At 46.4% G+C, this 25,608-nt stretch overlaps 1 protein-coding gene across 2 annotated transcripts in view; it reads right to left on the reverse strand.

The window, feature by feature from the left end:
- The window catches only part of LOC126050290 (gamma-aminobutyric acid receptor subunit beta-4), a 74,529-nt gene that overhangs the window by 20,022 nt on the left and 28,899 nt on the right, over positions 1-25,608 (reverse strand). For both annotated transcript variants that reach the window (XM_049827978.1, XM_049827977.1), the window contains exon 4: positions 3,168-3,388. In XM_049827978.1, the coding sequence (XP_049683935.1) occupies positions 3,168-3,388 (221 nt within the window). The remainder of the gene's footprint in view (positions 1-3,167; positions 3,389-25,608) is intronic.

The following is a 25,608-nucleotide window of genomic DNA, read 5'->3' on the forward strand; positions in this document are numbered from 1 at the left end:
GGCCAGGCGAGTTCAGGCACCATCATACCAGGTTACACCTCCTAAAAACCCTTTCAGCTCTGCCGATTTGCATCCTCCCATCCCACTTTGTGTTTGCAGAGATAAGAATGCCCTCTGGACTGGATCTGGGCTCCAGGCCCCTATTTGGCCTTCTGGGATTTATGCCATCTGCTGACTTGTAGGGGAAGGGGGTAGGGAACACCAAGCCTGACTCCAGCCCCGCAGCAGCCCAGCATCGCTGTCCCAGCACAGCCCGCTGCTGTTTATGCATTCCTTTTGTTGGAGACCTGGCAACCAGCTTTTAATCCGATCCCAGTGGGAATCAATTTTGGAGTAAGCTTTTATATCGAACGCTTTCCTAAGATGTAGCTGTGTTACATCTGCTGCACTCACTTCATCCATTAATTTGCTAATTCCACCAAAAAACAAGCATATGCTTTTCTGACACACAACTTTCACAATGGAGCGGAGTAGAGGAATAAAGGGCTTTATTTACTCATGCAAACAAGTTATCTGAAGCCTGATCTTGTTCTCACTGAAGTCAGAGACAAAATACCCATTGACTTCCACGTGAGCTAACTTGGACCTTGTGGTCTGATCCAGCGCTTGAGCCTGATCCTGCTGATTGCTTGAACACTTGCTGTAGGCAGGGGCCTGCCAGGGTGTCATACTCCCCAGTCTCTGACATCAGAGACTGCTGGAAAGAAAAATTACTGTTGTGCTACAAATAGCATGATTGAGTCACTTTGCTACAGGATCAGCTCAAAGGAGGGGGAAGTGACTGGCGAGAAGGTAGCAGAAGGAGCAGAGCTGTGGTATCTCACTTAGGGAAAAGCAAACAGGCAAACAAAGGAAAAGAAACAGAAATTGCTTCCTTTGGCCTTCTTCCATCAGGGCAACTTGTTTTATGAATCCTTCCGAAAAGTGCAGGAAAAGACAGGAACAGGCTTCAAAATACAGGTTGGACCTGCACTTTTCTTCCTGTTTGCAGGACAAGCATGACTGCATTTTTACAAAGATAAAGGGAACACAGGTGAATATTCAATGACTATTTTCTTACTTGCTTACACCTGCTGTGCACATGGCTATGTATTTTTTAATGGGATCACAGTTATTTGCACCTGCAAAACTGGACCTAGTACTTATGTTGTCGGCAAAATTGCAGGTGCAGGAGTCAGTACAGAAAGCAGCCCTAAGCAAATCGTTGTCCATACCACTATGAATAAAGCTAGAGAGACTTCAAGCATTCAGGGCACCTGGGTTGTCCCCCAAAACCCCAGTGCTTTCAAGACAGCAAAAGCCAGCCACCCTGACCTGGGGTACAGTTCGGGAACAGGAGCTGCAGTTGCTCAGTATTTCATTTTTGCAATTGCTATTTTCTCCAGGGGCAAGAGAGCAGCTTCCAGGAAAACCAGCCAAAAGTTAAAACAACACAGGCAGCTCTTACTATGGCCCTGGAAATAACAGGGGCAAACAGCTGTCATTTTCTTTCTTTTGGCCTCGATGCAATTTTCCTCATCTCACCCATTTACACAGGTCATGTGAGGGAGCTGAGCTCCATTCCCCATGCTGCTGGGCCCCGTGGGAGGGGAAGGGAAGGAAAGTAATAGTGCAGGAGGTGCTTGCACACCGTCCCAGCCCAAGCCAGCTCAAGTGCACACCCTCCAAGGACTTCCACTGCCTGTCACCTGTGGGGCAGGGTTCACGCTGCTCATTATTTGAGCTGACTAAATGGCAGCTGATAAAAATATACTAGCATTTCTTCTTCTTTTGCTGTGCAGGTGTGTGCAAAGATTTCCCACCAGCCAGGGGGAGGCAGCTCTACGCTCAGGTGAGCTGGTTCAGCAGCAAAAAGCAGCCTAACCTTAACAGTACTCTTTCCCTCCTCCTTCCCAACAGGGTGAATTTATGCTCCTACCTACTCCAAGTCAAAGTATCTTTTTGCCTAGTCTTCACTCTTGTTTTAACACAATGAGGAAATTTGGGGTAGTCAGCTCTGCCACAGGGGAAGCACAGGGCACAGCCACCTTGCTGCCCTGGCAGGATGATGCCCTGTGCAGCCTCCTTCTTTGCTGTGCCTACACCCAGCCCTACCCTCACCAAAGCAGCCCTGCTACTTAAAAAGAAGGAAAAAATCATAACAATTCAGACTTTGCCACAAAACACGAAGCAGCAGAGGAGCTGATACTGTAAATGGGAAGGGTGGGTGTACCCTCTTTGAAGGAGAAAGGTCTTTCCTCCCTCTTTCCTGCACTGGAACGTAAGCCCAGAGCTACTAATGCAATCATTTGTGAATGTGGAGGCAGGTCTAAAAAGCCAGCTGTGAATTTTGGTAGTCAAAAAGGAAAAAAACCCCAACAAACTAGGAGAGAAGCTCAAAGCAGACAAATACAGCGTTGGGAAAATAATTGCCTAGATTTCAGCTACAGCATCCAAAACCTGCACTCTTACCTATAGCTGTAAACTCCCCTTTTAGCCCTCTACCCCCTCCATTTTACTTTCTTACCTACCCTGGCATCTCCACATATCCAGATTATACAGTAAGGCCAATCTTTGCCACCTCCACCACACACCAGCACAGCACTTTCAAAGGCTGTGGACTTGCCTACGTTAATTTACTCCAGACACCACAAAAAGCCTCCTCACTGAGGACCATTCCCCTACTTGATATCAACTTTCAAGCCTCAATCTTCAGAATTGCTCTGGTAAAGAGACTTTTTTTTTTTAACTGTACAAAAACATGTCTCCTATCTCATACTCAGAAATGACTAAAGTGATTTGACTCAAATACTACAGAAATTCAGCCTTAGATATGAGAGTAACAAAGTCTCATCTCCATAGGCCAAACCTGCGGAAAATTATAAGCAACTGAAAATGAGTGTTTCAAATGGAAGTGTTATGCAACATGAATGACAGTGACCTGAAACACTCAGAGCAGACTATTCCTATCTCCAACATTTGTCTATAACAGCACAGGAAACTTTGGAGGCCTGAAGGAAACAACCATTTCTAGCTTGGAGAAAGAGCAGATACTTAAAACTGTGCAACACTTGAGTATCTTCTGGGCTTTTGGGTTCTTGCCTTACCAGAATATCTTTGGAAATTGGGGATGTTTAGACGAGATGTCATTCTTGACCGCAGCCAACAAAGATTCCCCTTAGACTTACCTCAGGCCATACAGGACAGTCCCATCAGGATGGAGCCGAATCATGCGATTCTTCACTGTCACCCCATGCAGAAAGGACTTCTTGTCATTCAGGAAATAGGTGTCAGGCAGCCACAACTGGTCAGCCACCCGGTTGTCCAGGGTCAGGTTGAGAGGAAGGTCATTATATGCCAGGCGTTTGTCCCGCCAGCTCTGCTGGAAGTACATGGTGATGGTGTAGTCCTGGGAGAGAAACATGGAAGTGTCAGCCTGGCTCCAGGATAGGAACATAACTCAGTCCCTTCACTACTGCCGCTGCCAAGACCTTTGGTGGATCTGCAAATTCCTTGGCACCCAAATGTTCGTGTCCACACCTCTACCAGCTGGGGGGACTGTGCTTTGTTCTGGGAAAATGGAAATAAGCCTGAGCTTTGTAGGGGACAAAATGGCATTACATGACTCCACTCAAACAAAACTGCATCCCACCCATGTTGACTCAGGCTGCTTGGAGTTTGGCTGCAAAACTAGTAGTAGTGAGAACTACGATAGCACTAAAGGATGTCAACCAACAGTGGGCTACACCATGCCAAAGACTTCAAAGGTTGATCTCCCAATTAAGTTACATAAAGATGTCTGGACACAATGCAGTCACACTCAGCCACTGCTTGTTACCACACAGTTGGTAAAAGCCAATTTTATTTTGAGCACAAACTCAGAAGATCCCCAAGAGCACATGGAGAATCTCACCTCCAGGCCAAGGTTTCAAAGTCAACCCAGGTCAGCCATGTCAAGCTATTAACACTTGCCTTGTTATATGAGCTAAGTTGGGAGTTCATTGCAATTCTCAGGAAGGGACATATGTGGAGGAAATCTGTCACCGGTGGAGCATGATCCACTGGTAAAGGGGCAGTTCCCTAACCATCCCCAGCTAGCACAATGCCATATGTATCTCCTGCTCCTCTTCTGTTCGATAGTAAAAAGTTGGCACTTAAAACTTGCTAAGACAAGAACCTTATAGAGGGCAGGGAGAGCAATTTGATGACCCATAGCTGTAGCTCTGCAGAAACCATAGTGGTTGCTGTACAGTAACAGCACATCCAGGGGAGATCCAGAGGTCCCAGACCAGCTTGTTCAGAGACAAAGTATTGTGGCACCTTTCTAGAAGAACAATTATTTCTTCTCAGGTAAACGAGTAGTACAGGAAGGGGTCTTGTACACACCAATGACAGAAAACATTCTCACAACAGGTCTTAAACAGGGTATGAGCCAAGGTTTTGGGGGGTAAAACAGCTAGCCTTAAAATAACAGGACGCTGATTAGGAAGTGGGCACAAGTCTTGCTGACGGTGGCCTTACAGAAGTCAGTGTTTTTTCGCAAGTCCTTAAATAAAAAGCATTTTTGCAAATGCATGCAAATGATCTAGAATGGGTGGGGCCAGAGATGCATTGTATCGTCCAAAGCAGGTACCCACAGTGCCACAGAAATCCTCTTGACCACACAGATTTGCATGATGTACATTTCTGCTCTGCAAATTCCACCTCTGTGCAAAGGGCTGATGAGGACCTTGCTCATGTGCTAACATCTGGGCTGAGCACAGAGGCAGGCAACCTGCCTGCCTGTCTTCTCCCACTGACTTCACTCAAAGCCAGGTTTGATTAACACCTCTAAAAACAAGCTCAAATAATTCCACATTATGGGTATGCCACTTTTGGGTATCTAACTGTGATTCAGAAATCCAGACCCACATGCATATCCTAAAGGTCACAGAGTAAATCTGTGGTATAGACTGGATATAAAAGCTATATCTGTCACTTTCTGTGTTATATTGAAAAGAACAAAAACACAGTGACAGTTTTCTGGCCAAGAAACTGTTTTGCTTTGCTTTTTCAAGGACTGCTAAACTCCTGCCTCAGAAACTTCACAGTCCATCTCACAGGGGCACAAATATTTTCATTTCAGTCAAGACTTTGCAAAGGAAAATGTTCTCCCCAGTACCCCTCCCAGGGAGTTTGGACCTGCATTGCAGTGAGAGCACAGAGGAGCAGAGTGTCTGAGTTCCTGGAGCCTCTTACCCCCCTTGGTAACCATCTCTTCCCCTGCCTGTGGGAAACTTGGCTACAGAGGCATCATTTCCTTTCTCCCCCCTTTAAGAACTCCACCCGCACACCTTAGCAAGCTGCTTCACTGACCTGCATTTTCCTAATCCTTGACAGAGCCCTGCAACACCTCACCCCTAACCAGGCCACCCTGCTCTCACTGCAGGCTCCTGCTAGCCTTCAAGCAGCAGCAGACAAGAGGTGGCACTGATCTCCAGAAGACAAAAAGGGCAAGCTGCTTACAAAGTGATCAGTCATTAGCACCTAAGAGATACACCTTCTAAACGCATCTTCTGTATTTCCAGGATTGATGGGAGCAAACTCAGAAGTGTGCAGAAGTAAAAGCCTACACCCTAGCATTCAGGCTGATGATGTTCTACAGGTGCAGAGACCTTTCTGGGGAAGAACAGCCAGCCCAGCCCTGGGCTGAGCTCTGTTCTCTGATCTTCCTGGGCTTCTTGGCACTAAAGATTTCTTTGGGCAGCATCATGGAAGTCTAGAGCACTTGATAATCATGGTTCATCTAGTGCCTGAAGTTTTCCTTAGCACCTCTCTCTGCTGATTCCTGTGGTCCACTTGTCATTCTCCTGCTCTCCCTACCCCATCACACTGTTGAACAGTAAGCAGGATTTCTGGGCAGAATGAAAAGACAAGTGTCCACCCGACAGAGGTCAGTCATCCCTGGGAGGACAGATGCTGCTGACATACTGATGAGCACAGCACTGAGCTATGGGGAAGATGGACGGTCTGCCTCCAGGCCCCTGGGAGAGGGCAGGGCACAGACCGAGGGACTGGAGGAAGCACTGATATGACCCACTACAGTTAGTAAGAGGGACCAGTACTCAGGAGAGAAAGCAGTGAGCTTGACTTCCCTTTTATACCCCATAGCCTGGGCAGGCAATTATGAAGTACCCACGTGACAGCCTAGCATCATCACCTGGCCAGGCTCCAGAGCTGATGAGATCTTAATCATAGCCTTCCTTTCAGAGGCATATAAAATAATGACCAAGGGTGACATTGTTCTGCAGAAGCAGAATGGGGAGATGGAGCCAATACATGTAGTGGTTCATAAGTTCAGGAATCAGAAGTAATGAGCCTGATTTTCCTCCAAGTCTTGAATGACAATCCCTTTGTTGTAGGGTTTTATCTGTCATTGGGCTAATACGAGACCTTCCCAAATCTCCCAATAACCAGTGACGTTCACAAGCCTGCTGATGCCACAGATATACCACAAGCTGGGTTTCTCAGCATCACCAGCAGTTAGAAAGTTGGCCCATTTACCAGGCTCAGTGAAGAACTTCAAAACCAAAGACACCTGGAGCCCATGCACCCCTCCAGCTCTTCCTTCCAGCTCACCACAGAAGCACTTTAGTGGGACAACGCAGCTGAATTTCCCTGCTGCCTGTGCTAGGGATGAGCGAGGGGGCTTTCTCTGTGCATGCGTACCCAGAAAGCAGCTTTCTCTACTGCTGCTGCTGCTGGAGGAGCAAGCGGGAGATGCAGGCAAATATGACTTTCCACTTGCCTCTAAACTAGCAGCCTAGACCCTCTCCAGACTGCACCAGTGCAGCTCCAGTAGCAAGAAAAATGCTTCCAAATTTCCTGTTATGTATTCCACTGAGTCTTTCTGGAGGACCATAAAATGCTCAGGCAGGGCCAGAGTCTGGCCAAGACCAGTCACTGCTGCGGCAAGGATGGGAAAGCTTTGCAGAGAGCTCCCAGCTCACCCTGCCAGGTACACCTATTGCACTGGGGAGAAAAGGCAGCATGGCTGGAGGGAGCATACATATGTCAGGCCACCCTGTGCAACCTCCTGCTTTGTCTGGTGGCTACTGGAGGACCAGAGGCAAGCGTGGAGGAAGGGAGATACCACTCCTCATCAGAAGCTCCATGCAGGTTGCACTGCAAAGACCTTTGGAAATTGTTCAGTGTGAACTTAGAATTCAGGTTTTAAAAAGCAAAGGCTGGGACAATGGAAAGAGGGCTTCTGAAGGGTGGACATGACCAGAAGTTATGTGCTTCCACCTGGTCCTCTGTTTTCCACCCACAGGAAAACAAGCTTTCCAAAGATACCTGCAAACTTTCTCTAACTAGGGTTTGCTACTGCAGCTTAGCTGGCTATGTCAGCCTGTACCTACCCTGACCAGCATCCCGCTGCAGGAAGCTGAAATGCTGTAGTCAACAGTGCTGGCAAGGGGAAAGCCTGTTTTCAGACCCAGATGAGCCCTGCCCAGTCTCACTGACCTACAAATCACGCGTCCCTTATGCCGAAAGAGCTTGTGTTTCGAAACAAGCTGTTCCTCTCTCCTCCATCTCTGCTAGCCCAACACTGGCCAGATCCCTTGGTTTGTCCCAGAAGTCTGGTACCCAGTAGCTCACAAGCAGCACAACTGCAGTGCTGCTTCCAGCCCTTTTATTTACCGCAGTACTCCTGTGCTGCCCTCCCTGCCTTGCAAGGCGGACCTCGTGGCCCAGCTGCGTGCGGGACCGCACTCAGCACTACAGCTCCCCCTTGGCCCCTCGCAAAGCCGAGATGGCACCTGAGCCTCCTGGAAAGCTGCTCGGCATGACCATCCCCTTGGGACCCCTCTCCACATGCCTTTATTCCGTCTGCTCTGCTGAGCAGCTCCTTGCGAGCTGTCAGTCCCAGCCCCCTTTACCTCCCCCACTCCCAGGTTTTGCAAAGGCTTTGCTCTCTTGCTCCCTCCTCCTTCTTGCTGCGTGTGACGCACACAAAACAGAGGTGAGAGCAACACATGGAGCCGGCAGACACTCATGTTGCAGAGGTGCCTCCCTGCAAGGAGGGAGGGCAGCTCACTTGGAGGCCCACAAAAGCCCCAGAGAAGGAAGAGGAGCTTACCTGGGGGCCTCACGTGCTGAAATGACAGTGCATCCTACCAGCTGCTGAGGACAGGCCTGCTAGCATCCATCTCCAGACAAGAGAAGGAGACTGATAATTACAGCCTTTCCTGAAACTCAGCAGAGACCCCAAACCAAAGATGATGTAAGAGAACTGAACAGTGAAAGGCTGAAATGTTGACATGAGAGGGGCTTAGATGGAAGGAAGGTATCCCCTGCAGAACCCCAGAGGCAACAAATTAAGTCAAGCATGCACAGGGATTCCCCAGTTTCTCAGAGGACAGGGTAGATTAGTGTAAGGGAACAGAGCTGAGGCACAGCAAGAAGAGAAATTAGCTGGCACCAATAGTATGAATTAAAAAATGAATTTCCACTGGCTCATATTCCAAATGCCTTTATTAGCACCTAACATACGAGCCCCTCCACCTCCATCTCTACAGAGCCTCTTTGGGAGTTAAATGCTCACCTGTCCTTAGAAAGCAAACCTGGACTCACCCTGGACCCTTCTCCACTTGTGCTGGCTCTGTGCAGTCTGGGAGCAGAAATGAGCTCACTGTCACAGGAGTCCAAAGCTGCCTCTTGGAGCAGAAGTGTCGCAGGAGGAGGATGCCAGATCTGAGCCTAATGGGAACAAACCCACTTGTGCAGAGGAAGGCAAAGTTTAAGGAGGCCAAGTCAGTGAGAGGACATGTGGGTCCAGGAAAGGGGACTAATACAGGAGAGTGGGTCACTCCTGGTGCTGGGAGCACAGGTTGGTTGCCACTGAAGCAATGACAAAAAGGAGGGCAGGAGGAAGCTGGAGCACTTAGGGGTAGAAGATACTATCTGAAGTCACCACAACCCAGGTGAGGACACGGGCATGTGGCCAGTTGCTTGTGGGCCAGCCAAGTGCCTTGAGCAGCATGCAGGGATGTGCCCAGGCCACCAAGGGACACAACACTTTGGGGAGTCAGTTCAGGGTGGGAACCTGAACTTCCTTGTCTACAGATCAAAGAACAGCAAGGAGTAGAGCAGGACCAGTTAAGGCACCTCAGTAGCAAGGGCAGCACTCTGCAGAGAGCAGCTTCAGTCTTTAACTGGAAAGCCACCTAAGGCACTCCTCCTTTGCATGCAGTGACACACTGTTAAGAGTCCCTAGGTTCAGGGATGCCCCTTTGGAGGATAGCACCGTGTATCCCTTTCTGCTCACTGCAGTGAGAGAAGGGGTGTAAAATTAAGGACCCCTTCTTCCTCAGAAAGAGCTGCCCTTCCGCACAGTCTCATGTCAGCATGCAGAACACAAACATGGTATATGTCCCAAGTGGTATTCTTACAAGTGTGCTTGTGCTGATTTTGGAGACACTGTGACAGACCAAAAGTCTTTCTACATTAATATCCTGTCTTCAGTAACAGTAAAGAGAATAGCAGGGAGGAATATAAGCAAAACAGGGTCTCTGTTGTGATACTTATTTCTCCAGCTATTTGAGGCTTAAGGATCTCCTGAGCCAGAGCTTCTACCTTCTTAATTGAAGATACTCAGTTTCTCTTCTGAGAGTTTGTCTTCTCTCTCAGAATGTTCAGCGTTTGGCATCTGCAGTCTTGTGGTAGTGAGTTCCACAGTTTTGTTCTTCCCTGTATTTACATCACTTTAAAAGTACAAATTAGTCTTACTCTTTTCTGATTCCCTTTAGTGCTTGCATTAAGTCAGTAAATAATCATAACCCCATGCTGCTCAAGCTTACAGGGTCCCACCCCATTTTAGATACTTAAGGGTTACTGAGCAGAACACAAATAACTACATACACTCTCAAAAGTGGTAGAAAATCTTTGATAGAGGCAGGAAGCAGCAAGGCAAGGAAGAACTGTTGCACGTGTTAAACACAGAACAGAGCTGTATGATGACAGTATCTGACGTTCTGCAATGGGTTGTTGCACAAGAATAGACTGAAGGCAAGGTAATCGAAATAAGTTTCCACAGAGCCTGTGGAATTTGCTGTTACAAAAGCGTGAAGTCAGGAGTTTAACAGTATTTTGGAAGTTCTAGGCATTAATGTGGAAATTACAGTCCAAGTCATAAAAGGAAGGGACTAACAGAAAAGAATAACCCAAGGACGCAGAGCCTCCTGCTGCAAGGCAGAAGCTCCATCTTCCAACAGAAAGTCACCAGAAGCATCCCTCCCAGGCAGGTTGCTTCATTAACCCTCAGCATGTCTCCTGGGAAATGAAGATCATTGGCAGGTTGGGTCAGATCATTTGCCTTTGTGCTGTGACCTATAGAGTCCCCAGTACTAAACCTGTCCAGAGGCAGAAGTGTGCATGCTCATTGGGAGCTACTCTAGGCTCAGAAGCCAGGATTAGAAATGGAAGGAATAACGTACGTGAAAGGGTCGAATCTTTGCTCAGAATACTGTATTTCTGGCAACATGGATGTCTCCTGTGCCTGGTCCATTTTGGGGGATGACATATGACTTGGATACTTTTTGGAGGGGCTTTGAAAGTGAAGGTGACTATTCCAGGCTGCTAGTGGAGGTTGTGTTTCACCAAGCACTTGTAAGGTACTGGAAGCAATAACTTTTTTGCAGGGGAGAGTTTACACTGCTCTTCTGCTGCTGCATGACTTTAGGCACAAGGGATCAAGGAGATTTCGCAACTTGCCTCTAGCACTAGCTGTGCCACTTAACCTTTTTCCCTCATTTCCTCTCCACCCTGACTTTGATAAAGCACCTCCTTTTGGAGAAGTGACCAAATAAAAGTCCTTCCCCATATAAGCAAATGACATATGGTCTCCTTGTCCAAGATCACAAAAGAACATTAGGAAAGCCAAGATGCTCCAGAAAGAGGGAGAAAAATGGAACATCTGACTTAGTAAAAACCAAGCTGCCACTGCCAGAGACTAATGAACAGTTTGCTGGCTTCAACTTCTTTGATGATTAAACACCATCTCCTGTTCCCGTCATTCTTGGGAAAGAAATTAAAGGACAAAGTAGTCCTCAAGTATGTTTCATTTTAAGGAGGGGGTAGGGGAAATAAGAGGAATTATTTTTAAGGGGAGGAGACAGGATGTGCCTGCATTCAGTTGCAAAGAATTGGAGCAGTGTAAAATGTACAGGAGAATACATGAAGGACAAAGCAAGACAACCATAGTTCTTCCTTAGCAAGCTTGTTTAAGAAAACTACTTTGCCCTCATAAGGGATAGTCCATTTCCATGCAGATAAATCAATGGGTCCCAGACTTTAATGAGCACCAGTTAATCTGACATAAGTAAATACCTGATAGCAGTCTCTCCAGCCCTAAGACAGCACAAAGTCTGTTCACACTCTTGCCTTTGCTTAGGGCAGGAGGCAGCAGCTCTTGTACTTACTGTACTTCTCATGGGGAGAGTATTCTGCCAAAATGCTGCTTTTAAGTTCTCTTTTGGTGCAAGCCAGTGCCCAGTTTACAAGTCTGAAGTTCTGCATGACAACTGTTATACATAAAGTGACAACTATTTTAGATACTGCCCTTTTCCCTACATTTCAGCTTAGCAGGTGAGAAAGCCACAGTCACTTTCCACCTCCACTGTTTCTGAATAACCAGATGTCAGCACTGACTTGGGGATCAAGAAGAGCACCTTCCATCTGCAATCTTTCTGCCAGTAACGCAAGGGGACAGGAATGGTTGGATTCTAGTATATGCTCTATGCCCTTTTGTGCTGCAGGTCTTTGTGCTCTTGAACTCATTTTTCTTTAGGACCTGAGAAGTACTTTGCATGGAGATGTTCCTCTCACTAATCTGATCTACTTTTGCAGTAATTTGCATGTGTTTAATTGCTGAATGCATGTCCAGAAACTGGGACAGGTATCAGCTATCCTCAACAGCTAGGGGTGTGCAAGTAAAGTGTCACTTTGCTGCCCTATTTCTCTCCTGCCATGCCCTAGCCCTGCAGCACCTGCATTGGTGCTGGTCTTGCAGATGTAAGATAGAGGACCTACCTAGTTGGGTCCTAAGCCAAAAGGGCATTGATCTGCCCTTTCAAGGCTTTCAGACTTCTGAGCCTGTATATCAATGCCCTATCTGAGCAGGGGGCAGCACGGCATGTCATCTGCTTAACAGCCCCAGTCAGGCTGGAAGCAGAGGTCAAGAGGAGAAAGCCAGAACGGATGGGCACAGGGATGAGTATCACCTGCTTTATGAGCATATGCAAACCAGCAACCTTGTTCAGTGTTATAGGCAGCAATCCCAAAATCACCACCTGCAGCATGACATCTTCCTCAGGCAAGCTCTTAGAAAACAATGCCAGGCAGTTTCTATTCTTAAGGCATAAAATCTGTGAGCTACTGCATACCGTTTCTGCTGGCCTGGTCTCCTCACTCAGTTCCCTATCACCTAGTAGCTGGACAAAACCCAGAGCCCATTCTACGCCCAAAACCAGGATTGTTTGACCTTCCCATTTCTGCATCACCAGCTAGCTTTCAGTCCAAGCCTCATCATAACTTGAGAAATTGTCTTTCCCAGAGAAGAACCACTTACTAAGAAATGGTCAAGCTCATTTTTGGTTCCTATACCTTCCCAAGCCAAACCAGCACAGAAGGGCATGCTTTGTCCAGAGAAGCAAGGCCATATATTAAGTTCAGAAAAAGGTAATGCATGAATTTGACCAATTTTCAGGCAGAAAGTCAAAGGGGTGGAACTTACACTATCTTCTCATCCTAGATGGGCCGGGAACTGGTAAGGCCTCATTGTAGTACTAGGAGAGCTAAAAACAGGTAAGATGCTCGCTTAAACAAGCAGGGAGCTCAGGCAGCAAGGCCACAGCTGAGTAATTTCTTCCAGGAAAATGGCAAGTTAGAGGGGTGACTGGCTTGAGATAGTGCAGGGAGGGCAGCAAGATGACACCCCACCCCCCACCCCCCCCATGAGAAGTACAATGTATGTTTTCCCAGATGAAGTCTGTTCTGGGAATGACATGGGTCATTCCACCAGACAGTGCAGGTAACATGGGTTCTTCCCCCTTCTGGAGATCCTTAAAAATTTATTGCTTACATCTATCATCTGATAGTGTATCAGTTGTCTCCAAATGGCTTCATCAAGCCTTCCCAAATCCCTTCTCTCTCTTACCATATTTACTTAAGGCAAAATCTTAACTTAGCTCTTTTGTTGATTCTCTTAGCCTCTGTCTAGGTATGCACAAGGTCACCCATTACCACAGTGTGAGACACACAAGCATTAATGCGCTATCTCTATGGAGTCTCAGAGAAGTGTTACGATCACGCATTGCATAGGTGGGAAATGGAGTCCGAGGGCATGCTTATATTACAACAAGCTTTCTGGTTTGAAGTACTGGGTAATTTAAAACAGATTTTGCTGCCATAGGTAGGGCTCTGCTGACCCATGACAGGAAAACATGATGCCTTCAGAAAGGCTATCTTTACCTTCTACTGTTTGCCTGCACTAATTTAGTATGCTACACAGCTGCCTTCTGCACACTTACAAGCCATGGGGCAGTGCTGGTGCCTGTATCCCACCTCTTCTTCTCCCCTCTCCCATCTAGCTTCTACCAACTCATCTTTTCATACTTTCCCAGCACTACCCTTACTACCTTACGGCATGTGTTGCCAGTGTCCTCCTGCATATACATATAGGCATATCTAATATATAGCCATTAAAGCTCAAAAATGTTTTTAATAATCACTTTATATTTAATTAAACATGCAGCAACCAGCCTATTAGAGTAAATTAAATTTGAGTGAGACATTTGAACAGTGACTAGTGAAGATATCAGTTTCTAAAGCCCTCAGAAAGATGGGGGAAGAAAACTGTATTATGTCAAGGGAAAGGTGATGCTGGAAGACGAGTGATGCTCTCTAAACCTTTTCAAAGGGGCTTCATAGCTTCTGCATGTATCCTCAGAGAATTTTCACCTTGTAGTGACTTTCTTACCTCCTGCTTGCTGAGAGATGATCACTTCAAGTGGTTAAAACTCCATAGGCTTTCTAGCAGGAGCAACCTAGTAATGGAAAAATATAATTTCTCCAAAACACTCCCAGAACTCTTCACTCCTTTAAATGAAACATCCTTTTCACCTTGCCAGGAGTTTTATTGGACACCAATCCAATCAGACTCTACCCCAAGCAGGAGAGGTTCTGCAGCCCTCCACATAGACACTGACTACAAGAGATCATGGGGAGAAAAGGCTGGGGGAATGCAGAATTAAAGCAGCTAGGGGACTTAGTAGCCCATTGGAATTAGTGTACTCTAGAAAACACCTCTGAGTATCAATTTCAGCTCACTCAATGCTAATTCTGTAGGAGACTTTGGACACTGTTACCTATGCCTAATTTTCTGTTATCTGTAAAAATAAGACACTGATGCTAACTTGCCTCCCTGCTGCAGTCTGGGATCCCCACATGTCTAGGCAAGTGCTAAGTGTGTAATGAACAGAAATTACTTTTTCTCCCTGGGGGAAAAAAATTAAATAGAGCTTGTAATTCCCTGTGGCAGTCAAGACCACCAATGCTGTTTGGGGCTGCATAGATAGGGAATCATGTTATGAATGAAGCAATATTACTACTTTATATGGCAGAATAAAATGCTCTATATACAGCTCTAAGCGCTGAAACCATGAGACTCTCTGCAACAATATCAAGGCACACAGTGCTTTAAAGACACTGTTTTAACTTAGAGAAGGAAGGTTTGATATTCCAGATTCTGAAAACTGCCACAAAGATGCCATTTCCCAGAAGGCAGCCAGAGGCAAACAAATCCTTTAAATGATGCAAGACAACTAACATGTCCTGGGCAGAGCAATCGCCTCAACTAGGCTGGCACAGATTGGCTTGACCAAAAGGTTAGAATGGTGTTTACTTCCTGAAGAAAGTGAAGTTTGATCATGTAGGAAGGATGTCTGGGAGTATGCGGATAAGATGGTGAGATGCAGAAGAGCACAATTTATTTCTGGCGATAAGTTTCAGTTAAGTCAAAGGTGGTGCCCTAAGGGTAGAGAATGGCAGCCCTATGGTTTGGAAAAAAAAAAAAAAAAGGCCTACTTTCCAACGAGCCCAAGTAAACTGGTTGCAAACTATTGTACTTGAAAACCCTGAGACTCCTGCACACAGGGACCCAGTTCTGTGTCTGGGGTGACTGCTTCTACATACGAATATTCTGCATAGCTGTATTTGTGGCCCCTAAGTTGAAAAACTCAGTAAGATTGAGTTATCATTAGAGCAAAGGGCTAGCAGTCAACTGTCTCAATTGTGGTGTGAGCAGAGTACTGTATAGTCATGCTGGGACAACCAAAAAGTACAGGAGTATCCACTGATCTGTTCTAGGAAACAATTTCTACTGTCAACAGTACTGACCAGACAGTGTATCATCATGGATTTAGTGTACCTCTACCTCTATCCATGGGTTAGTCTGCCCTTGGTTATGCCAGGGTAAAGCCAAGGGAACCAGTCCAGGCTGACACCAGCAGCAGTGCACACAATATGGCCCATACTATCATTCTTCTGCTTTAGCAATCCAAGTCTTGGCTGCGGGATCATAAACCTGATGGATGGGTGCAGTGTAGTTAACTGACAATAGCATTCAAAATGCAGCTGTATGAAACACTCCTGATTCTGCTGAACAAGTCAAGCTTATTACAGGGTGCATGAAGAAAAAGGAGATTTCAGCAGGCTGTGGAGGTCCACAAGCAAGCAGACTTTGACTTCACGGCCAACTGGATGGCAGAGAACAAGCTGCAGTCTCTGTCCATGCTGAGTGAGTGCTCTCTGCAGTACCAGGACCAACAGTCCTGGAGCCAAGGAGCTCTATTTGCAGAGCTGGCTGAAAGTTATTGGCAGGGAGCCCATGTGAGCTCGGTAAATAAAGTATCCAGATAATAAAAATACCCAAAGGCACTGTTTAATTTTTCTGAGAGTTCTGATACAGCCAGTAATATTGAGAGGGAACAGAAATCTTGCAGACAGGAGCACAGGGCAAAACCAGCCTTCCAGAAGAGTGGAACACAAGGCACCTGGTAGGTCTGATGGCTCATGGCCTGTACAGCTAAATATCTGACACTCACTTATGGGGGGAACAGCTGAAAAGGAAGAGGGTTTGTGTTCAGGGACTGGGACTCAGGAAATCTAGGCTCAGCCAGGAGCTTGGGTATTGCAAAACCTCAAGTCCTCTTGAACATTAGCTGCAAACTCTTGATGGATAGGAGGGTCAATACTTTGTGTATCCATGACCTAGGAATGCAAAGGGGATGGACAGGGAGATACAAGCCACAGGCTGCCTTCCCCTGCAGTCACGCTGAAGTTAAAGGAGATACTGTGGTAGCAGGTTGCTGCAGTGGAAAAGGGAGATGAGGTCCAACCTGTAAGAAGTGAGTATGTTTTGGGACTGCTTCCCTCTTCACTAGAGCCTCAGATGGGAGCTCAGTGCACCCTGCAAAGAGGGGGCAAAGGATGTATAAGAGGGCATACTCCAGCCTGGTGACCCACTGCACCCTGGCACAGATAGTAGGAGGCCAGCTGTGCACACCTTGCAAGCAGTGACAGAGAAGGGGCCAGTGGATCGTGTCTTTTACTCCCTCCTCTGCCATTTTTCTGGCTGGAGCTGGCCTGAGACTCCACTTGTGTCAGGGCAGCAGGGACCACCACATTTCATCCCATGTGCATGCACACCCTCCATCCCCCAAATGATCGCTTTCATCTGACTAGAGGACCTTTCTGGATCTCCAAACAGCTCAGCAGATCCTCTTCCTTTCACCATCCCTTTTCCTTGAATGTTCATTTTTCTCTGTAGCCTAGCAACTCAGCACAGACTCAGAATATTAACAACTCCTGTCCCCACACACGATCTTCTCCAGAGGCCTGAAAAATGTGATAGCAGAAAGGCTGAGAGGGGTAGGAGCAAGCACGAGAGATGTAGGGAGGATGCAGGGAACCTCTACCAGGATTCAGAAACAGCAAAGCTATTCAGCTGTCGTATCTGCCACCTTCACTTAACATGTACATAGCATATAGAGCTATATATAGCCCCATTTATTTACATATTGAAATAGAAACATGACACGCATGCACTTGTATTTGGATCTACGCTCTACATCAAGGCACCGGCACTCTTGCGCACATACACTCTATTGCTAGATGCTTTAAATGTATATATGACAGGATGTCAGAAGGTTAGATTCTCAAGATCTAATTTGGTTTTCAATCAAACTAGATGAAGCTTTCACTTGTGGGAAGATACTTTAGCATTCTGCAGTAATCCTCTCCAATGCTGCAGCACTGCTATTGAAACAGGTGGCAGTTTGGAACATTGCTCTCAAATACAGACAGCTTTTTAATATATATATAAGAATATATATAAAGGCTGTGGGAGTTCTGCCTGTGTAAAAACCTGAATAAAAACTTAAGCAGGAAAAAAAGAAAAAAAAAAAGACATTTTTATCCTGGGCAAAGTTTTCTGCAGTAGCAATTCTAACTACTACAGGAATGCTGGGGTACAAGCTGAAGTGGTTCATACCACCACCATACAACACTGACATGTTCAGATCTAAAGATAACTTGGCTGATACAGGAACAGATGGAGCACTGCAATACATAGCACTGTTCAGCTGAAAGCATGCTGCAAACTATATAGCCATGGACTCTCATCCTCTCCAACATGACTTCTCTCCTGCCGTGGGGTGGAGTCACCTACAAAATGCAGAGTGAACTTAGCCTCTTCAGTGAGAGTACAGAAATGTTCTCATTTGGGAAATCGCCTAGTGAGCAAAACACGTGAACTCTGTTTCTCAGTACTGGAGCAGGGTTGACTCAGCCCTCCTGAGGCTTGAACTTGTGATACTGGAGGACTTGCAGAGCTTTTCCTTAGGGATAACAGCATCATGGAAAGATGCACAGGGGGGAATAATTTGCAACAAACATTGCCACCACATTTTATTTGTGCTGCAAAACCCAAGGTCTAGGCTAGGAATCAGCCAGTCTACCCAACAGCTTTCCCGTAACCAAGAATTTCCAGTTATGCAAAGAGCTTTCTGCAAACTATCCCATTAAGATATCATGTAAATGCTACGAGATCCCTAGGAATAAACAAGCATGGTAGAATAGAAAGCCTCAGGGACAGAGAGTCATTCCCTAGTCCAGAAGTTCACAGTCTTTCTTCAGCTAGAGCGCTTGTTTCAGCAAGGTTTCCACAGTTCACCATCTGCTGATCTATGTACATGGCAAAATCATGCAATTCAGCCAGCAAAAGTATTTCATTCAAGGGCATCATTAAGGTTCAAAACATCAGAGCCCTTCAGCACAAGCACAGGATACCATTTTATAGGGGAAGCAATAAAGCTGTCCACTCTCACATGAGGACACCTCCAGGCAGTACAGTGGCAGGCACCTGGCAGGACTGCTGCTTTACCAGGTTGCTCTCTGCTACCCATGCACTGAGTCCTTAAGACCTCTGTCACAGAAGGAATTCCTTGTGCTTTGTGCAGATCCAGGCTTTCAGATGGCCACAGCATTTGAAGAGACTGTATGGTGATCTTTGGGTTGTTACTTAGCAACTTGACTCTAAGATGTAGTGAATTTACTGGGCTGTCTCTGCAGTCAAGCAACACCAGGACCAAGGGCAAAGCGAGAATTTTGTCATAGGAATTGGATAACCTGTGAAATATTATGGAAGACAGATAAGATTTTTCCCTTCTACAAGTTGCCATAAATGCAGTAAATATTGACATATGAGTCACACTGACCTATTTTCTAGTTTTTAAGCTGGGACAATCTCTTTGCAACCAATTTCAGAAAAAATGAATGGGGAGTACTTCAGGCCCCTTCACAAGTTTGCTTTATTCTTAACTATTTTGCGCAAGAACCCTATCCTCTTGTGGAAGGACCATCCCTGTCTTTTGGGCAGAAAGGGGACCACTGCTTGTTTAAACTTGAGCATCCACTCCCCACTACCACCACAGTGCAGAGCACGCCTGAGGCCAGATGCTTTACTTCTCCTCGTGCACTACCTTAGTCCAAGAGATCTTTCAGCACAATCAGTGAGTTTTCTGTTAAAGAAAAGCATAATGTGCCGTGAGCAGATATCCACATCTGATTCTTGACTTCTTAGGCTGTATCAGTGCTGGTGAAAGCCACCCTGAGCCTCAGCAGTCACAGGATGTCACCACTGCAAGGATAGACAAAGTATGCTCAAATCTAGCAATGGCAGGTAAGATAGGTCCCCGACATCTGCTTTGTTGCAAAGATGTTTCTAGATCACTAGATTTCTACTCTTACCATCTATCTAGATGAGCCACAGAGCAGGCAGTTGTACCTCCTGCCTGCAAAAGAGAGCAGCTGTGTCTAGGGTGGTTTGGGGGTTACTCTCCACCCTGCTACAACCATCTTTTATTTCTCCAAACATCCCTCTAGCAGAAGGAAAAAGCATCAAGATGCTGTTGCTTTCCTTCAGCTAGCCAAGTGCTTGTGTGTTTACACACTAGCTGCTTCCTGTTGCTGGAGAAGCAGAGATGCAAGAAGGCCACCAAGGTGACTATATGTAACCGATGGCAGTGTGCACAGGACACTGCGCACAACCATCATGTGGGACTGCCCTTTGCATTCCCTCATAACTCTTCCCTTCAGGAAAATACTGTTTCACGTGTGCAGAATTGCCACTGTTTGATTTCCCAAGAAAACAGCCATCTAATGCATTGCAGCCCTGCGCATCAGGACTTGAAGTGACAATAGCTGCATGACCTAAGTTGTACTGAAGCGATCATCGGAGGAGGAAGGCAGAGACACCTGCAACCTTCCAGCTCAGCTGCATGTTTGCAATAGGTTAGTTTCAATCACGGCACACAGAAGCCCCTAGCATGTGAAAAAAATCACATAACCCCTACCTGCTCATGCCAGCACAGAGCCTGGGGATATCTCACCCTAAGTCAGAGCTGTACCATTCTTATGCTACCATGCCACACTGGTAGGATCTGGCCCTTCTCCAGTACTAAGGCCCCACATACTCTGCTACCTACAACACTACCATCCCAGGAGCCTACAGCAATCCCACAGGACTACAGCCCCTACAGCCCTGCAGCACACCCATCATTAGCTCAGCTCAACCTCTTAGTTTTACCATATTTTGGCAGTCTTCGATATTCAGCAGCCTTAAATACCAAGATATACACACACACGCTCAGTTTAGATACCACAGTGTCACAGGGCTGGAGATACCCTAGGCTACAGGGAAACATTTACAGCACTGGAGTGTCATGTCAAACTTGTATCTCATAGCATATATAACTACAGGAACCTCTGACTGTAGGATTTAAATGCTTTAACCTTTGCTTTTTAAAACCTCTGGATACCCAGGGACATAGAATAGACTGACTGGGAAATATCTGTATGTCATTTCTCCATTGAAAAGACATGGCAACAAACCAGAACGCTTTCAGCTAAGAATAAGGAAAATGCTGATGTATTTGAAGGGAATATATGGTAGTATAAGGTACAGTATAATAGTAGGAACTTTTTTCTTGGTTTTTAAAGCTCAAGACAAAGACATATATACCAATGGAAAATCCTTTTTGGGGTCATATTGCACAAAGTTGTTTCTGTCTGTTATTGCAGGCATACAGAGGGTCTGCTGAGGGTCCTCAAAGGCTACTGCCAAAGCTGCATTAGCCCCAAGGAAACCAGGGGTTTGCATACACAGTTTGACTGTCAGAACAGTTCAAGAATGGATTGGACATCATGCATCCAGATCAGTGATCCCATATGGATATACATTTTCCTTCCTTTCCCTTCCCCTTTCCTGAAAGGGCCCAAAGGTCAAGAGCTCTGACCAGGAGAGTGTACGGCCTAAGAGACTGCTGTGTTGTGTACCAAAGAAAGCCTCTTGTATGGAGACTACCCATCCACACTGCCTTCTTTCATCAACTACGCCCAGCATACAGCGGAGTTAAGCACATATTTTACTGTGCATGGGTTACACTGAAATTGAGATTCAACCACTCAGTGCATGCTCATATTTTAGTGAAAACAGAACTGCAAAGTCTGATCAGGACAGATTCCACTACAAAGGCTATTTCAAGCATGCCTAATAGATAGAAAATTTGATTTAGTGAGAAGAGTGATGCCCCACTGATGATGGCATAACATGTTGTAGAATGAACTGTCCTGGTCAAGAGCACCCTTACACACAACCTGATCCACTCTTTGTTTTGGGTTAAAAGCCAATTTAAAACCATTGCAGCTCATCACTGTCTTGGGACATGCTTTACATCTCTCTTGAACAGGGGAAACGTTTTTGCCAAACAAGACAGCTTGTTTTTCAGGCAAGCTTCGGGAAGTTGGGAAATAACAGACATGATGTTTCCTTCCATAACCCCCAAGAGATCCAGTGCAGTATACTAGTGCCAGTGCCATCACTCCGACAAGGCAGCAGTGAGGCAACAGGTGATACAGGAGTAGGGAGCAGGAGGCAATGAAGCGAAGCATCAAGGTCAGCTTTGCCAAGCATCCTGCACCAACTTCTAAGCTATCTGCACTGCAGACTGTCCCCCGGCAAAAGGTATTGCCAATCCCACAGGCATCATTCGTTTAATGCATATTCCTGCAAACATTTCTATTTGGAAGTCTTGCTTCTTGCACTAGCCCTCTACAGCAATCCTCTTGTAACTTTTCAGCTTGTCACCAGGTTTATAAAACTTTAAAGCTAGTGCTATAACAAACTGAAACAATGTTATTGCAGATGTAGGAGAGCATCTTGGGATGAATAAATTATAGGAGCCGCAAAGAAATCACAACTATAACGGCTGGATGCTCCAAGCTGTCTACGGTGTGCAGATACACAGGAGGGAGCAGGCTTAGGACTGCACAGATCATAGGGCAGGAAAATTGAAGCGTTATGAAGGGTAACCATCTCTTATTTCAAATGCATACAAAACTTCTGGTTGTTTTCTTTACTGAAATAGTTCATTAATGCTTGAAGGGAGTCTGAACTGTCTGGTACTAGAAAAATACATCCCCAAAGAATACCTAGAGAGAGACAGTAGGCTACACTTGGAAGTATTAGCCCCTAGTCCCACCATACAGCAAGTACAATATGCCCCGAACAGGCCAGTCATCCGCTGTCAGTTGAAAGGACATGCAGGAGTAGGGGAAGACTTCCAGCTCCTTCTGCAGCTATTGGTACTGGATACCGTGAGAACTGGATCCACCAAAGCAGGTTGGTTGAACCAGACCATTAAGCTGATAGTGATTTTGGGCAGCATTCAGGCCACGTAGCACAAGGACAGAAACCTGCATGCTGCTGCAGCTGCAGAGTGACTTGAGTTCCATGCTGCCAGTGCTCTTCATTCTCCTGGTCAGAAGTACTGCTAGACTCCTCAGTAACTTGGGTACCGTACTAAGAGGTCTGAACATAGCACTGTCCAAGTACCACTATACACCAACAAGCATCTATAAATACCTGCATGTTGTTCCGTGCTTACTGCAATTCAACCACCTGTAGCAAAATGGCATTTACCAGATAACTTATCCAGCCCATTTCCTTTAAGGAGAACTAGGAGATACCATCATTCCATTCTTTGCAGATCATCTGAGCTACTGAACATCATTGTGAACACTTTCCTCCTTTCAGTCTGCCTTTAAATCCCCAACTTGCAAATTTGTACAGGATATGAAAAGACTCCAGCTAGGCCTTTCGTCTTCATGGATCAGCACTTCCCAGATGGTCTGCCAGTCAAATGTGCCCTCCCCAATACCTGTTTGGCCTGGCCCCTGGCATCCTTTCCTAGGCATTTCAATTGATGTCACTGATCTTGGCTCAGCAAATAATCCTTCTAATCACTGACAAGAACAGAGGCTGCAGCTCAGTGTTGCTTAGCAGGGCTAAGAGGAGTACACAGTAATAAAGCATTACTCTAGCAAGTGAGCTTGAAAATACAGCTGACCACACACAGGCAGCAGCTGCGATGAACAAGAAGGTGCCATTTTTTTAAAAATAAGGACTGTAGTTTTGGTCCCTTATTCTTGGGAGATAGTTACAAAGCCAGCACTGCACACATGAATGTCCTGTGTCCTGGCACAACTCCATCTTCTGTGCTATACCATGGCACAGTACCTGGGCATGGCCCTCAGGGAGGTGGAGATGCACCGACTTTGTGCAGCAAGGCACCAGGAAACACATAGCATATACAGAATGCTTTGTAGCTGCCTGTACATCAGAGTGCCTGGGAACTTCCAGCATAAAGACATAACTGTGTTGCCTTTGCAGAGAGCCCTATATCCTCCAGGGCTGAAACGTCACCACATCATCACATTGGGAATACAGTTCCCATGGGAGTGAAGGCAACGATTGCCCCTTAGATCATGGGTGGAGCTGTATTCCTCCACAGCACCACATCCAGCTGGACTCCTGTGAAAAACAACTTTTTGAATCATGCAACGACTAGTCACTGACAACACTTGTTCCCCACCATCACACAGCCACCAGACACAAAGAGTCCCAGGGAAACGCATGGGGAGCTGGGGGCTCCCCTCAGCCTGCCCAGCCCCACCATCAGGGCCATTGTTCCAGAAAGGATGTCTGAGGATTAATTAATTATCCTACAAGGGGCAGTAAGTAATAACACTCCTTGTGGAACAATAGAAGCTATTTGGTTGCCATGACAACCCAGCTTCACTTGTGTGCCTTTAATTTATTCATTGCACAGTCCCTTTCCCAATCACACATGGTGCCAAAAAATGCCTTGTTTTTCTTGCCAGTATCCATGTCCAGAGCAGGGGTAAGACACAGCCCTTTCCCCAGGGCATCTGTCACACAGAAGAATGATGCACACAAAATCCCTTCAGCCTGGAAACTTACATCACGAGAGCTCTTCTGCTCCCTAAATGTTTGTTCTTTAAGATGATTCTGATTTTTTAACCCCTTTTTGAAGCTGCCTTACCATGGTGCTTATAGACCTTGATCAAGTTCTCACATATAGTCACTTTGTCCCCCTTTCCCCCCCCCCCCCCCAACATATGTAGGAAGGATGGGCAGGAGATTATGCTTGCCAAGTCAAGCAGAAAGCCAGGAGGGATAATCAAAAGCCCAGAAGTGACATGCCTTCACAGTATCAACAGGAGCGTGGCATGGACAGTGCCTGGTGCCCAGCCTGATTACAGCCATGCCACAACCATCAAAACATTCAATGTCCATCAGGAGTGCTGCCCAAATTCTGCAAGATCAGAGCAGCATGTGGATGAAGATTGATGCCAGGAAACCTGCTCTCCCATGCACCCCACAGAGATATTATTGTTGCTTTTTCTCCCCAGACCTGAGCATACACATTTGTCCCAGCCATCCTGTGGCAGAGGGAAGCAGGCATTCACTGGAGAGGGGAGAGCATCGCAATCACATGGCAAGGGTTGAAAAGTATTGTTAAGAGCATGGCTACTAGCCTAGGATACAGCATGCCTGGCCACAGCTGCTAACAACAGGTGTATGACAAAGCACCTGATCACCCTTTATAGTCCATGGACACATCTCCAGCAGGAGATTCATCCTGCATCAGCCTCTGCCGTTCTCAGCTATTTTCTCAGGTCTGCAGAAGAAGATCAGGGCAGTTGTTACAGGTAAACAGACAACCAAATCCCACGCTCCCTCCCAGTTATGTTTGTGCAAGCTGGGGTCTTAAGCTACAGGTCCAGACCCCAAATTGTTCATGCTGGCTCTAGCAAGGAGGGTGACAGCTGGTTCACCACATAGGAAAATGCAGGTCCAAGTTGAGACCGGGGGAGGAGATGACTCAAACTTGAGCTCTGCCCTGACAGGCAAGATAGATGGAACTAGGTTAAGCCATCTGGCTCTTCCAAGTTGAGCCTAACCTCAAGCACAGCTATCCAATGCAATGGGGACATAGCTCTGTACCTGAATTTCCGACTGTACACACGGTCCAGTGTCACTGTTACTAGACTGAGGTCTAACATGCCATGCAGATAATTACAGTAATGGAGGGATGCTAGTAGAGAGTCTGCAAAAGAAACTGTTCAATATGAGAACCCGAAGGTTCATGGTTGGCCCTTCGCCCTGGGTCGTATCAACATATGCATTCAGGATTTTCAAGCAGTTTGGAAACCAAAACAATTAGTCAGATTGTCTTGCCTCCCCTCCTCCCCGCCATGCAACAGCAGAATAGCTGGTGGGCTAGAGAAACAGGGCAGGAGAGTCCGGAAACAGATAAGTAGGACAGGAGCTTTGGGAGACCAAGGTTTTAATTGACTTGAATAGCAAAATCTTTAAACTGGCCTAGGATTCTGCTGCGTGGGTCAGGAACCAAGGAACAGGACAGCTGCTGCTAGGAGGTCCCCACCAGCCTTGCACTCCACTCAGCCTCTTGGAAATGAGAGGAGTTTGGAGGAAGAGGCTCTGGGCAGCAGGGAGGAAGGCAAGGTTAGGCAATGATCAGTGCAATCCATGTCCTCTGCTGGGTGCTAGGGGCTTCTCAGGGACAGATAGCACAGGCCTGGATGAGTACCCAAACCATGACCAAAATAATTAAAAAATTTCACCCCAAACCATTGCTGTCT

The sequence above is a fragment of the Accipiter gentilis genome, chromosome 24 (assembly GCF_929443795.1).
Source record: "Accipiter gentilis chromosome 24, bAccGen1.1, whole genome shotgun sequence".
Classification (NCBI taxonomy): domain Eukaryota; kingdom Metazoa; phylum Chordata; class Aves; order Accipitriformes; family Accipitridae; genus Astur; species Astur gentilis.